A 12,751-nucleotide genomic window follows, 5' to 3' on the forward strand; every position below is an offset into this window, starting at 1 on the left:
TTTGAGGTATTTTCTGTTTGCAAATAACGTGGAATAGAAATATTCTATCTAGTCTTTACAGACAGAGAAGGGTAGGTTATGCCCCTTTATGATTCGTCAGGCCTACCCACTCCCCACTGATTGATAATCTAGTTCCACCCGGACCATTTATTGGAGGTAGATCATCTGGTTCAACCAGAGGATGCCCCTAGTAAAAAGGACATCTGTAAAATACGAAGTGATCACCGTATCCTGTTAACAGAAACTTTAGCATGAAACACAAAAAGAAAGAAAAAGCTAGGGAAAAAAAATGTATAAGAGAAATCGAACTAAGTCAGTAGGCAACTGATGAGTTTTCAACCTCACTAAAAAACCCTTAGAAACAGCCTGCAATAAGAAAAAGAAAAATGGCGAGAAAGGCCAAACTTGACACCAAAGCAGCCGCGAGGTAACTAGGTTCCACCCTCCTACTGCTTCAAACATGTCCATCCCGCCACGCCCAAATAACGGTAACATGGAATAGATACAAAACAGCATATACCTACCCCCATTCCGGAAGCTCCCGAAGTGCAACAGGTCCGCGGTTACGCCCATCCGGAAGGCGAGGCCTCAGCGCGTGTAGAACAGGGCTCGGCTGGCCGCCATCGGAAGGGGAGGCTGTGGGGCGGACGGCCCGAAGGTTGTTATGGTCTCCCCATTCCCCCCTATCCTTCTGCCCTGCGGGCCACGGGGGGGATGTCTTGCCTCAGCCACCGACCCCTCCCCCCCCCCCTCTATCGCCAGCTCCGGCCGTCAGCAAAACCGGAGCCAAAGCAGGTAGCTCCGCAGCGATAACACTGGAGAGTTGCAGGTAGTCCCTTCAGCGGCAACGCTTGCGAGTTGCAGGTAGTCCCGCCTGGTCTGGCCGCCACGGAAAGCCACAAAGGGGGGGGGGATGTCTTGCTGCCTCCGACCCCCCCCCATCTTCATTACCTGGTACGGCCATACCAAAGTGGTGGAGCCGAGAAACGGCGCGGGGTCGCTGGAAGGGGGAGGCGGCGCGAACGAGCCTCCCCCACCCCCCTCCAGGTGGAGGCTTCCAGCGACACCCCAACGCTCCTGCTCAAAGAGGGTCCATATCAAAAAGGTGGATTTTTTGCCCGGGACTGGCACACGCCCTGCGCTCCTCGACCTTGAAGATTCTAAAAGAGCCAGGGGGGCGACCTCTCCACGAGGCGCCCCCCGCCCCCGTCCTCCGATGGAGCCACGAGACGTCGGCGCACTCCTGCCGGCGCCAGCCTCAGTTTGGAAATGACTAAAAATCCTGCAAAGATACAGATTTGTTCAGTTCCGGTGGAACACCAGAATGACCCGGTAGGAAAGATTGTTGCCTCCCTCCCCACTTTTTGACTGATGGCTCATATCGCTAGTCTGTTACCCTATTACGAAAAACTTTTTGAACTGCCAAAGGAAGGTTCTGGTCCAACCACGAGTCAGTAGAGACAATCTGACTATACTGGGACTTGCCTGACCTCGCCCAAAATGGCGCCGATACAAAATGAAACTTTCAACTCCTTGTTGCACCCTGATTGCTCAGCCTTGATGTCCCAAGATATGTATGCAGTTTTTGGACAATGAAAATAGATAAAATGGATATTGATTATGTGTTTTGGCGATCGAGAACGCTCGCAAAGACAGCAAACGAAAGGAAAAGGAGGAAAAGGTAAAAAGAGCTCAGCACGTAGACACATAGGATACTAAAGATGCGCAGCATGCAGAAAGATCTTTTTGGCCAATAACTGTTTTATGTTTTGTCGTGAATCTTTTTTTTGTATGTGATACGTGTACTGTCTTCCTTTGACTGAGTTTGTGTGTATGTAATGTATGGATTCATGTCTTCCCTCTGTTTGTGTTTCCGTGTTACCTGACCCCTGCTGTTCTGTGTTGTGAGCACACTAAATGACCCATTACTGTACACGTCTCTCTCTCCCTCTCTCTCTCTCTCTTTTTCCCTCTCTATCTCTCTATCTCTCTCTCTCTCTACATGTCATGCATGTACCGAATGGCTCGTTTAGGTTGCGGACGACTCTCACTCTCTATGAGAGTCTCCCTATTCCCTCTTCCTTTTTGTATGGTAAAATTGTGCCCCGTCGGCACCAGACTAATTGGGTTCCTTTTTTGAACGCACAGGTGTTCAGCAAAATTGACAGAAACTAAAACGATTGTGACTTGCCATATTACTACCTCTCCTTTCTGCAAAATAAATGAACTTGAATTGGCTAAGAAAGAAAGGGCAGGTAAGACGACTGATATCCCCCAATCTGGCCTTTTATAGGGGGGACTACATGTCAATGGCTTCCTATTCTTCAGTTCGTTAGAAATACAATCCCCAATGCCCAGATTGATCCCCAATGTCCAGGTTGCCCCACCCTTATGTACTCAAGCGCGAATGTTCAAAGCGTCCCCGCTTCTCCCATTGACCCCTGCTCCATATCAGCTGTCCTTGAAGTATAACTAATGACCTTGATTACCTGTCGTTCCTCGAGAAAAGCCTGTTTACCCTCCCCCTCTCTCGATGATAGCACCCCCACCCTGTTTGAAAGGGTTAGCCAGCTCTGAAGGGAAATGTTAGACTGTTTAGGCTCGGGTTAGAAAGACAAATCTCCGCTGGAGGTTCCGAAATGTTGAATTTGATGAAATGCGCAGTTGATAGGAGTCTGATTTCTCTCCATTTGTGTCATGAATAGACGATGAATAAACTTGGCATGAACTCAGTAGGAATGCCGACATATGCACTGCATGGTAATAGACTTCTGACTGTGACCGATGAACGTATCTCCCAAGTGCGTAGGATTGAAGGAGGAATTCACATGCATAAATGTCTTCTCCTGCCAGTTCTCTAAAGCTTGTTTTGTACCTATTCAAAGATATACGATCACCGGAGGAGAAGGGTCGGACGTGACGTACAGCCTGGCTGCAGATCTTGAGACACATGTGACCTCGACCAAAGGAGGAGCTGCAGGACAACAAGATGCGGGACGAGACAAGCAATTTCAAACGTGGAAAATGAAACTTGGCGGGCTGCCCTGAAGCCCTCAGTCTGCTAACTCACGTGTGCCTGAAGTCTTCGTCCCCTTTTTGGGCCCGATTGATGGGCCTGCCTGCTCGTTATCCTTTGCTCCCTTGGTCCCTTGGAAGTGTCCGAAAGGATCTGACCCCACTCCGCCCTCTCTTCCCTCGACTATCCAACAACCCCCTCTTTTTCCACATGACTTTTTGACTCCGAAAGAAGAAACAGCATTTAGGTGGAAATGAGGTTTGCAAACAGAAGTAAAAAGAAATATAGGTGCCGAGCATAAGGCACCACCAAAGGGATTGGTTAGGGAACAGGACTGTGGTCTAACAGCAGAGGACTGACCGCACCCTGCAACGCGTAAGGATAGATCCGAGCTGGACCTATAGCTCCACCGCCGGTGCTCAACAGCGCCAACGATAAGATACGGACGAGAGCCTACCAGTGATGGCTCACTGCTAAAAAGACACTGTGACGAAGATATATTGGACTGAATTCCTCCCTCAACCACTTGGTATTGTTTTCAAAATGTTTGTCGGTCACCTTTAGAGCTGTACATTGATGAGAAAGTCAGAAGCATTTATACTGTGTAGTATGCTGCACTCTAGGCTTGTAGTAACCCAACAAATGTAAATTTCTATGTATTGCATTCTGCCAATCACATCGACTGCTCATGGTTATATGCAATCTGCTAGTATTGACAAATTTTCATCAACCATACATGTTTATGTGTACACCCATCGATTAGGAAATGAACTTTCTTATGTAAAAAGCGGCGACTGTGGAAATTAGAAAAATTAATGTACATAATCGGCATTCATTTGCCTTTTTCCATTCCCCTCCCTGTAGGCACCATGAATACCGTGAAATATTGACCGCATCATTCCGCCAGTAAAAGCCCGTGCCCATATGTACATGACAGCCATTTTAGGCACCATGGCCTTTTGCCCGCTCATTGGAATCCCCGGCTTCCCTCCTGCGCATATTTGAACACCCCCCCCCCCCTCTCACATGCATAGACCATAAAACCCTCTCCCTCTGCGCGACCCTGCTCTGAAAAGCAACCCTCCTGCTTGACCCACGCAAACCCCCCCATTTCCTCTTGAAGGAGCATCCTTCGCCTCAGCTGACATAACCCCCCCCCCAGCTGTACCTGACTGCCCCCGCTCTCTCATGCACGGGTCATAAGACCTCTCTCTCTGTGCGACTCTGTCCTCGGGAGTCACGCTCGCGCCTGACCAACACCTCCTTTCCTTTTAAGAATACCCCTCTGTTGGTAAACTCTCCCTCTGCACTTGATTGTCCACGCGGCATGAATACCTCTCCTTTGATGACCCCTTCCACCGAGTCCGATTGTCCACACAGGTCCGAGGCCATCGCCTAAGCCGGGAGATACAGTTTACTGCCCCCTATTGTGTGGAGTCGCTCCTCTTCAAAGGGCCCACTATTGATCCTGGCCTCCCCACCCCCTGGGATACGATCAGGCGCACACATCCTAAGAATCGGCGGAACACTCAGCTGCGTGATAGCCCCCTCCTCTTATCAGCAGGTTGAGGACCTCTATTGTGGATGCATGTGGGGGGTGGGATTGACACGAGGGTCGGGGATGTCTTTTCCTTGTTTCACAATGTCGTTATTGTAATAAGGAATGTTTGTAAGGTATAAAAGGCGATGTCTCAGAGAACTTGTTAGAGCACCTCCCGAAAGACACTGTGTTTCGTGTCCGAAATGACAGGCTCCCCTCATGAGAAATAAAACTCTGTTCTTGTGATTCCTGCTCCCAGCGCCCGTCTCTTTATTTGGTAACTATTCAGAATGGGAACTAAGAGGCGTCTTGCGCTAGCAGCCTGGGCATCGGTTGTAAATTGGGCTGACTTTCCACATTAGGTGTTCTGATTCTAGGTTGTGTTGTATTGTTCTAAAGTTCTATAAAGGTGCTGCAGGAGTGGTAATTAAAAGAGGTAGGCATAATGTTAGCCTCCGTGTCTTTAATGAAATCTTGATTCTCTGTTCATTTTCATTGGAGAAATGCCATTCTTCCTAAGCAATCTGAGTGATTCTATAACACAATCTAGTAGCCTACAGACTGACAAAACTTGGAATGGCCTCCAAGAGATAACAACAGTTACACAAACTTGCAAAGCCTTGGATGCTTATGGGTTGCTGCCAAACCCGGGTCCTACCTGCCAACTATCAACAGGGAAAGTTTTAAAGTCCAGTGCATCATGCTGTAGCACACAGCTAGTCCTGGCAGGTGCCTGGATGTCAGATTATCCATAGAAGTCAGGTGCATGAGACTACTTGTGTAAGGGACTAAAGTAAAAACAAAAGTGCTGGAAAACGACGTGATTCACGCACAGCGTTATGGTAATCATGTCTCTGCAACCAAATCGCAAAGAGCCCTCTCGTGGGTTACAGCCCAAAACATAACCTGACAACACCCGACCTACTTGACCCAATCAAGATACAAGAGGGCAGTAGTTTCTAAGTACTGTACTATCAATGTGCATGAGCCATGTCTGCGTTGCATGTCTTTTTAAAGATGCAGTGCAAGCGATTCCAGAGGGTGACTGGTAGAACTTAAATTGCATGAAAAATTATGTCAGTACAGTAATGTGGTGACAATATTCGTACGAATAGCTTTAATGTAGAAAACCGGGAAATCTTAGAAGATGTATGGCCCGATGAGGTAGACAAGACATAAGCTATGCGCAGTGTGTGGATGTTGTGAGGGCTGGCAGAGAGGGGCACCCAGAAGAGAGACTCAGGATCCAAAGCTCTATAGGTTTAAAGTGAAAGATCTTGTTCTGTTGCGGATGCCTTTGCAAAGTGACTAGATTTACTACAGGCTCTGGAATCATTAAAAGAAGCAATATTTATAAAGTTAGTACGTCACTGATAGGCTCTGTATTTATGCCAGCGCTCTCTTCGCTTTGGGACCTTGAAATGGAGTAAAGCGCTACACACATAACCAGTGCTCACCTCCTAACAGCATACTTCTATGTAATCAGGGGGAACGCCCTTCCCATGCTCTCACAGTTCCTGATGTGAAGATCCCCATGCTTATACAGTGCTAGTGTGAGGATTCCCCCTTCACTCTTGTGCATATGCTCAGAAGGAGACAATGTGATCACTTCCTGTAGCAAACTCAAGCAGTTCACTATTTTCTTTGCCTTCACTTTCTCCTCCAGGCAGCGTGGGCTTAGATTGACCCATGTATGTTGTACTCTCATTGGACGCACGTCTGGCAGGCTTTAGCTTGGGAGGGAGACCGTTTTACAGAGGACTTATTGAGATCCAATGAAAATGTTGAGTTAACAACGGAGCTGGTGAAGCCCACTGTACAATATAACCAAATGGAACGGACCTGTTATACGATGCAACCGTGTTTAATTGGTCTTTTAAATGCTCAACATAGATTTGTATTGACACGTTTTAGGTTAGATATTTTTCATCGTTGGACAACCTTTCCCACTACCAACAATTGGTCTCGTCAATTAATATGCATGTCCTTGCGACCAGATCTCTAAACAATCAACTATTCATGTACTGTTTTTCTGCAAATTTTATACAAACCTAAGGATTATTTTTTATAAAGCCTCTAATGAAATCGTTCAATTTTAGACAATGCAGACCAGCCTACTTATACCTAAAATTGCTTTCGGACTTGTTTACATGTGTGGTAGTGGCAAGATTCTTGAGGTCTAAAAGGAAGTTTTTAACTGCTGTATTTTAAATTGGCAAGCATTTTTACTATACCTGTTTTTTAATGAATTGATTAACTCTTCTCATTCTTAAACCTGTAATTAACTGTAAGCTTTTATGATTCTTTGTTTGAATCGAATAAAGTTGATTTGAGTACATAGTGGAGGCGGTCGAAGAAACAAAAGGGAGGAAGGGGTTAATGGTGGGTGCACGGTGGAAGGGTAACTCAGTGAGAGAAACTGAGACAAACCTCCCAAATAATGCAGATTGTTTTGAAGAGAGGATGTGGCATGACAACCAGAGCTGCCGACTTTGGAACTGCGGAACTGGGTTCAATTCTTGTTGTCAGCTATTCCTGTGTCTTCACAAAAAAAAAAAAAAAAGAGTCATGCCAATGTGAAAATTTTAAATAAAACAATGGCAAAAGCCAACAAAATGCTGTTTTTAGACTACATATGGAATGAAAATGAAAAATGCCATTCTGTACGGCAATCGAAACCGGTGAGGTGAACGCACACAGGAAGAAAAACAGACATTTCCAAAACAGGGAGAGAAACAAAATAGCGCGCTGCACAAACCTCCATGCACAAAAGGGCAAGCCTACAAGTAAAGGGCATGCTCCTTGGGGGGGGATGGGAGGTCCGAAACACAAAAAGGAGGGACATATATGCAACAGTGACCACAGAGAAGCAAGCCTTTGCAAAGGACAAGCAAAGCAACAAATTAAAAGAGATAGGCGGGCTGTAGACCACAGAGTAGATTAAGCATGTCTTGAAGAGACAGCGCTGCTTAGGCAAGACCTAATATTGGTTCTTGATACCAAATCTGTAGTTGAACTTTCTGACACAAAATGTCTGAAAAGCTGAACAGCTCTCTACAACAGAAATCACCTCATGCGTGCCAATGGACTGAAAATAAATTATCATGGATTCCAGAGAGGCCAGTAAGATTGCCTTGGTTTTGCCATTAGCAATAAATATTTTTCGTGTAATCAAGGGGAAACGGGTGCTTGTATGGATACAGTGTGCTCAAAACATTCAGTAAATTTGCTGAAAACGTTCTATAACCACCAACACTGTAATTGTCATACGGTATGTGCAGTGATCCATATCCTAAAGAGATACTTGGTAATAAGATTAATTACAGTCACTCATCACATACATAAACAAATGTAGCCATATATGATATGGGGGGGTTTCCAAAAATTATTTCAACTCAATCTCAGGAACCACACATCATTTTTAACATGTCAATTAGCATGCAGAAGGAAAAAGACATCTGATTTACAAGGTGACTAAAAAGCAGTTTAACTAAATGTGTATGCGTACAACTTACTTTTGTGTACATCTAGCATAAAACCATGAAAATGCACCCTCTTCTTTCTCTCCACCTCCACATGAGAGTAAAACATATCCATAACCATTGTCTTGCCAGTGCCTGTGAACAAGAAGAGAAGAGACACGCTGTTAGAGGAATCAACTATTATGCACTAGTTAGGTTTAATAAATAAAGCGTTAACTAATCGGGTTGGCTTCCCATATCCAATGCCTTTAGTAGACAGTCTTTGTTCTTTTTTTCAAATGTGGATGATGGGTTCATTCTTTAATACAGAAGCTTTCCTTGTTGATTTAAAAAATATTGGCATTTTCAAGTATTTATTCATTCTCTCTGGAACCTACATATATTTTTATACTTAAGTATTCTTCAAAGGTGAGCCCTAATTGCAAAGATATGCTGTGCAGTCCAATTATATCAGATTTTATAACCTATTTTAAGAAATCCCAAAACATTGTTTGTACACCAAAATGTTATTTGTTCACATACGTAACAACATCTACAAATTCAAAAATACCCCTCAAAGTTATTCCACTTAGAGGGATAGGGCGTCTCACAATTAATCATTTACTTCTGATCTTGGCGGCAGAAGTAGATAGAGAGAAAAACAGTGGCTTATAATGAACCACCATAGGATCTACCTCATAAAATATCTATTTACATGTATTAATGTTTCAATTTATGTTAGCAACATGTTAAATGTATATATGTACATACAGTCTTGGCCAGAGAGGTTAACTCCACCTCATGTTGCCTTGGTTCGTGATGACGGATTTTAGGTGACTACAATCAAATATGGCTTTTTATGACTTTTTCAGTGGTGTTTTGTGATTTTTAGCGAAATGATGGCTCTTTAAGACCTTGTTTAGCGATGCCACAATTGTGGGATTGATCGCTGTCGCCCCAATGCAAGAGGGCTACCTATGACCAACTGTATTATGGTTTACTCTAATTCTATGTAAATATTATCCTGTATTAATGGTGTGATATATGTAAAATTATGACTCTGGTTACCACTGACATTTTAGATATAATGCAACAATTCCCCTTGTGCATAATTCAGTATAACCTTGGACATAATTGGATTGACCTGATTTGCACCAATCTAAGATGGCCGCTACCAAAGGACCATCTGGATATGCCTTAAGAAATGCCTTGAATCTCATTATTGGGTATAAACGATTCATGTCCATAAGCGCGCTGATTACCTAATGGGGTTGACACCAGTGGCATAACGTGTGAGTAGTTCAGTCCGGTTGAGTATGGACTAGTACAACCCAGTATATTCTGATTCATCGTTATTGCCCCAATCTAAGATGGCCAACAAGGTGAGGACTCTCCGAAAAGGCGTCAATAACTGCATTAAGTTTTCAGTATTGTATTAAATATATCTGTTGACTATACCACAGCGTGTGAAATCCTTGAGGGATAGCGAGTTTAGGAATATGATATTTTATGAGGTATAGATCTGACGGGACACGCGCATAGTCCTTCATCGGTTTCTATTTTTTTCGATCGGCATCTTAGCAGGCGGTTGTTTCAGTTGCTTGCTGATTCTGGATTACTGTGGACCGATTGCCAGCAGACGAAAACGGTGAGCGTTAGGTGGAGGATAATCCTCTTTTGACTGCCTTCTTTAAAGTATGCCAGCGTTTTGAATATCCTCCTTTGTTTTAAATATTCCAGCTGCTTGAGTCTTGGAACATGGATTCACCAATACTCAGTATGATGGGCCACTTATATTGAAGAAGAGGATACTTCTTTAATTTTTGGACTAAAAAACAGGTAACAATCCTTTTGGTTCCCCCCTAAAAATCCCCCCGCTTTCTTACTAACGATAGTGGGGACATGATGGTCTTAACACACGTTTTTATCAAATATTTTACAGATAAGTATTCTCTAACAGGACATTGATGCCCTTACTCCTATATGAGAACGCAAGGTATTTACCTTTGGTCTTTATTGGTAACGTTGGACAGCTATTAGATCCTTATTTTGGGTTCTGATGCGACCCCATTGTCCATTGTTTAATAGGATTGCAAATTATCTGTTTTACGTGGGAATTATCACCACCTTTACTCCCCTGAGGGTAAGCAATTTAGATACATCTGGGCATTACCTTTAGACATACATGCCCGGCAACATCCTAAATAATTATTCATCTCCTTTGTAGGGACATCTATAATCCCTGGTTGCCCCAGTTCTATTGTCCTGATGAAGACGCGCATGGACCAGGCATAAATGACCGCAATGCCCTAAGACGAGTCGAAACGTCGACGCTCTGTATATAAAAAACCTTGACCCCTTTGCTTTCTATATTGATGTGCAAATATTAATGATATATATTTGTCTTGAGAAATTTATGAGAACGTTTGTTTTATTAATGAATCTAGCGGCCAGGTTGTACAGGACGGATGAATGTGGATCCGTGACTGTTTTGTATAGCTATTGTGAATATTTTATGTCACTACTTTTTGAATTTCTTTTTTCTCTCTCTAATCACCACACACATCTTACTGCACCCCTTTTCTATGTTGCAAGCTCCGTTGGGGGCAACCAATATGATTCGTATTGATCTATAGCCAGGAACTATGCGGCTTGTTTGACCCAGAGACAATGGATTAAAAATATTGCTCTTAGTCCTATGTTGATGCTGTTGCCTTTTTATGTTTCTTTATGAAATATGCATACATTGGATAGAGCTGATTAATGTGTACATGCTCCTAAATTTGTTTAATTAATGATTGTCTACTGATTAATTTAGTCTTTCAAATTATAGAGGTCTTGGACCACTGTTTCTTAATACCGTACTGCTAAGTCTAAAGGCACAAACAAATGGAAGGGCTCCTGATGTGTGAGACACTGGTATTCACATGGCATATAAGAAGAATTGAATTGCTGCAAAGCAAAAATGTTTGGGGTGTTGCATAGAGTGTCATTCACAAAAGTAGGTGGGAGGAAAAATAGGAATATGGCAAAAAGAGTAAAGAAAATAGGAGCTAGCAAAAGCGCAAACAAAATACCTGTATTCAACATAAGGGACAAATCCTAGAAGTGGGTGGAAAACTGAAATGAAAGAATCTAGCGTGAAGAATGACCTTACGCAGAGTGGAAATAGAGTGGCTGCTTTGGGTTCCTATTTTTATATAAATGAAAAACAGAAGAAGAATGAAAAATTCAGCCAACACATCCTTGGCCACTTATATTTTTAAAGAAGATTATATTGCAGAAATCCCAGAGATGCTTGGTACCACACACTTGTATGTATGTTTATGATTAGGCAAACAATAGGGAACCTGTATGTAGCTAGAAACGGCCCTCCGGTTCTGGGGTAAACAGATAATAGGGATCTGTATATTATTGTGTACCCAAACAGTGAAAATCAGCAGTTAATTGTTTATCCGGGATAACAGCTAGGGAATGAGTTGCTAAAACATGTCCCCAGGGCTTTGGTGCTAAAGCGGGTAAAATAAAGGCATTATGCACTGTATTAGAACGAGAATGGTCAAAACGCAGAGCTAATGAGCATTCTCAAAGACAAAATCTGTTTCTTTGTCAGAAGGATCATAATATAAATATAATGAGCATGTTAACCCTAAATTAAGCTAAGCGTTAACGTTTATTAAAAATATGCCTTGTTTCACTACAATTGGTTTATTGACAGCTTACCACCAGAGGGAGCTACACAAAGACAGGAGAGAGTTTACAGCGTTTATTACTCCCATTGGGTGTTACTCCTACAAACGCATGCCCTTCTCTTTAACAAACGCAGCAGCATTTTCACCAAAGACTCGTGCACAAATTAGTCAAAAAAAAAAGACAGGATTCTTTGTTTTCAGGATGACATCATAATAATGAAATAAAAACAGGGAGAAACATTATAGGAAACTGGAGAAAATGATGATGCTTTTATACAAGAGTTTTACTGTGAAATTCACAAAATGTAAATTTGGTAAGAAAAGTGTCGTATTTGGGATTTTAAGGTGCCGATTTAAATGTTGGGCGGAATTCCTTCCTGCCGACGCCGATTCGTAAACGGGATCGACTGACCCCCGGTCAGCGGTACTGACCACCTGATTTAGATGCAAGCGAACACTGTTCGGTCGCATTCCAACATTTCCCTATGGGAGCATGTATTATGACCATAAACCGGCCGTAGCACATGCTCCCATAGGGAAATGGGAGGTGGTGTTAATCCCTACACCGCGTGGCAGGCACCTCAAGGTGCCTGCCACTGGGTGCAGGGATTAACAGGGGGGCAACATCCAGTGGCCCCGTACACAAGAGGGCCCTGATGGGGCGGCCAAACATGCTTTCCGACATGGACATGGACATGGACAGGCGGGCATGGAAACCGTGTCGGAAACCGCGCATCGTAATCCCACGGGCGGAAAGGCCAGCCTTTTGGAATTACAAGCCGGTTCCGTCGGAAGTCAGCCGGAGTGACTAGCCGGTTGCAATTCCGACCGGCTGATTCATAATCTGAAACTGAAGATGGCGGTCGGAGATAGGCCCCTAAGTATCTGGGGAGTCCAAGTTAATTCAATCTACAAAAGGGGGCTCTCAAATGCCGGAATAAGGATGAGTTAGGATCAATTTTAGGAGTAGACAAATTATAAGCAAAATACGTTCAGAACTTTGCTCACAAGACTTTGTCAACTACAAAAGAAATCCAAATTT

At 43.6% G+C, this 12,751-nt stretch overlaps 1 protein-coding gene across 1 annotated transcript in view; it reads right to left on the minus strand.

Moving 5' to 3' along the window:
* Positions 1–12,751, minus strand: part of AFG1L (AFG1 like ATPase) — a 685,824-nt gene that overhangs the window by 546,183 nt on the left and 126,890 nt on the right. The window contains exon 4 of the mRNA XM_086926682.1: positions 8,072–8,173. Coding sequence (XP_086782808.1) covers positions 8,072–8,173 — 102 coding nt within the window. The remainder of the gene's footprint in view (positions 1–8,071; positions 8,174–12,751) is intronic.

This window comes from Lissotriton vulgaris, chromosome 6 (genome assembly GCF_964263255.1).
Source record: "Lissotriton vulgaris chromosome 6, aLisVul1.2, whole genome shotgun sequence".
NCBI lineage: Eukaryota > Metazoa > Chordata > Amphibia > Caudata > Salamandridae > Lissotriton > Lissotriton vulgaris.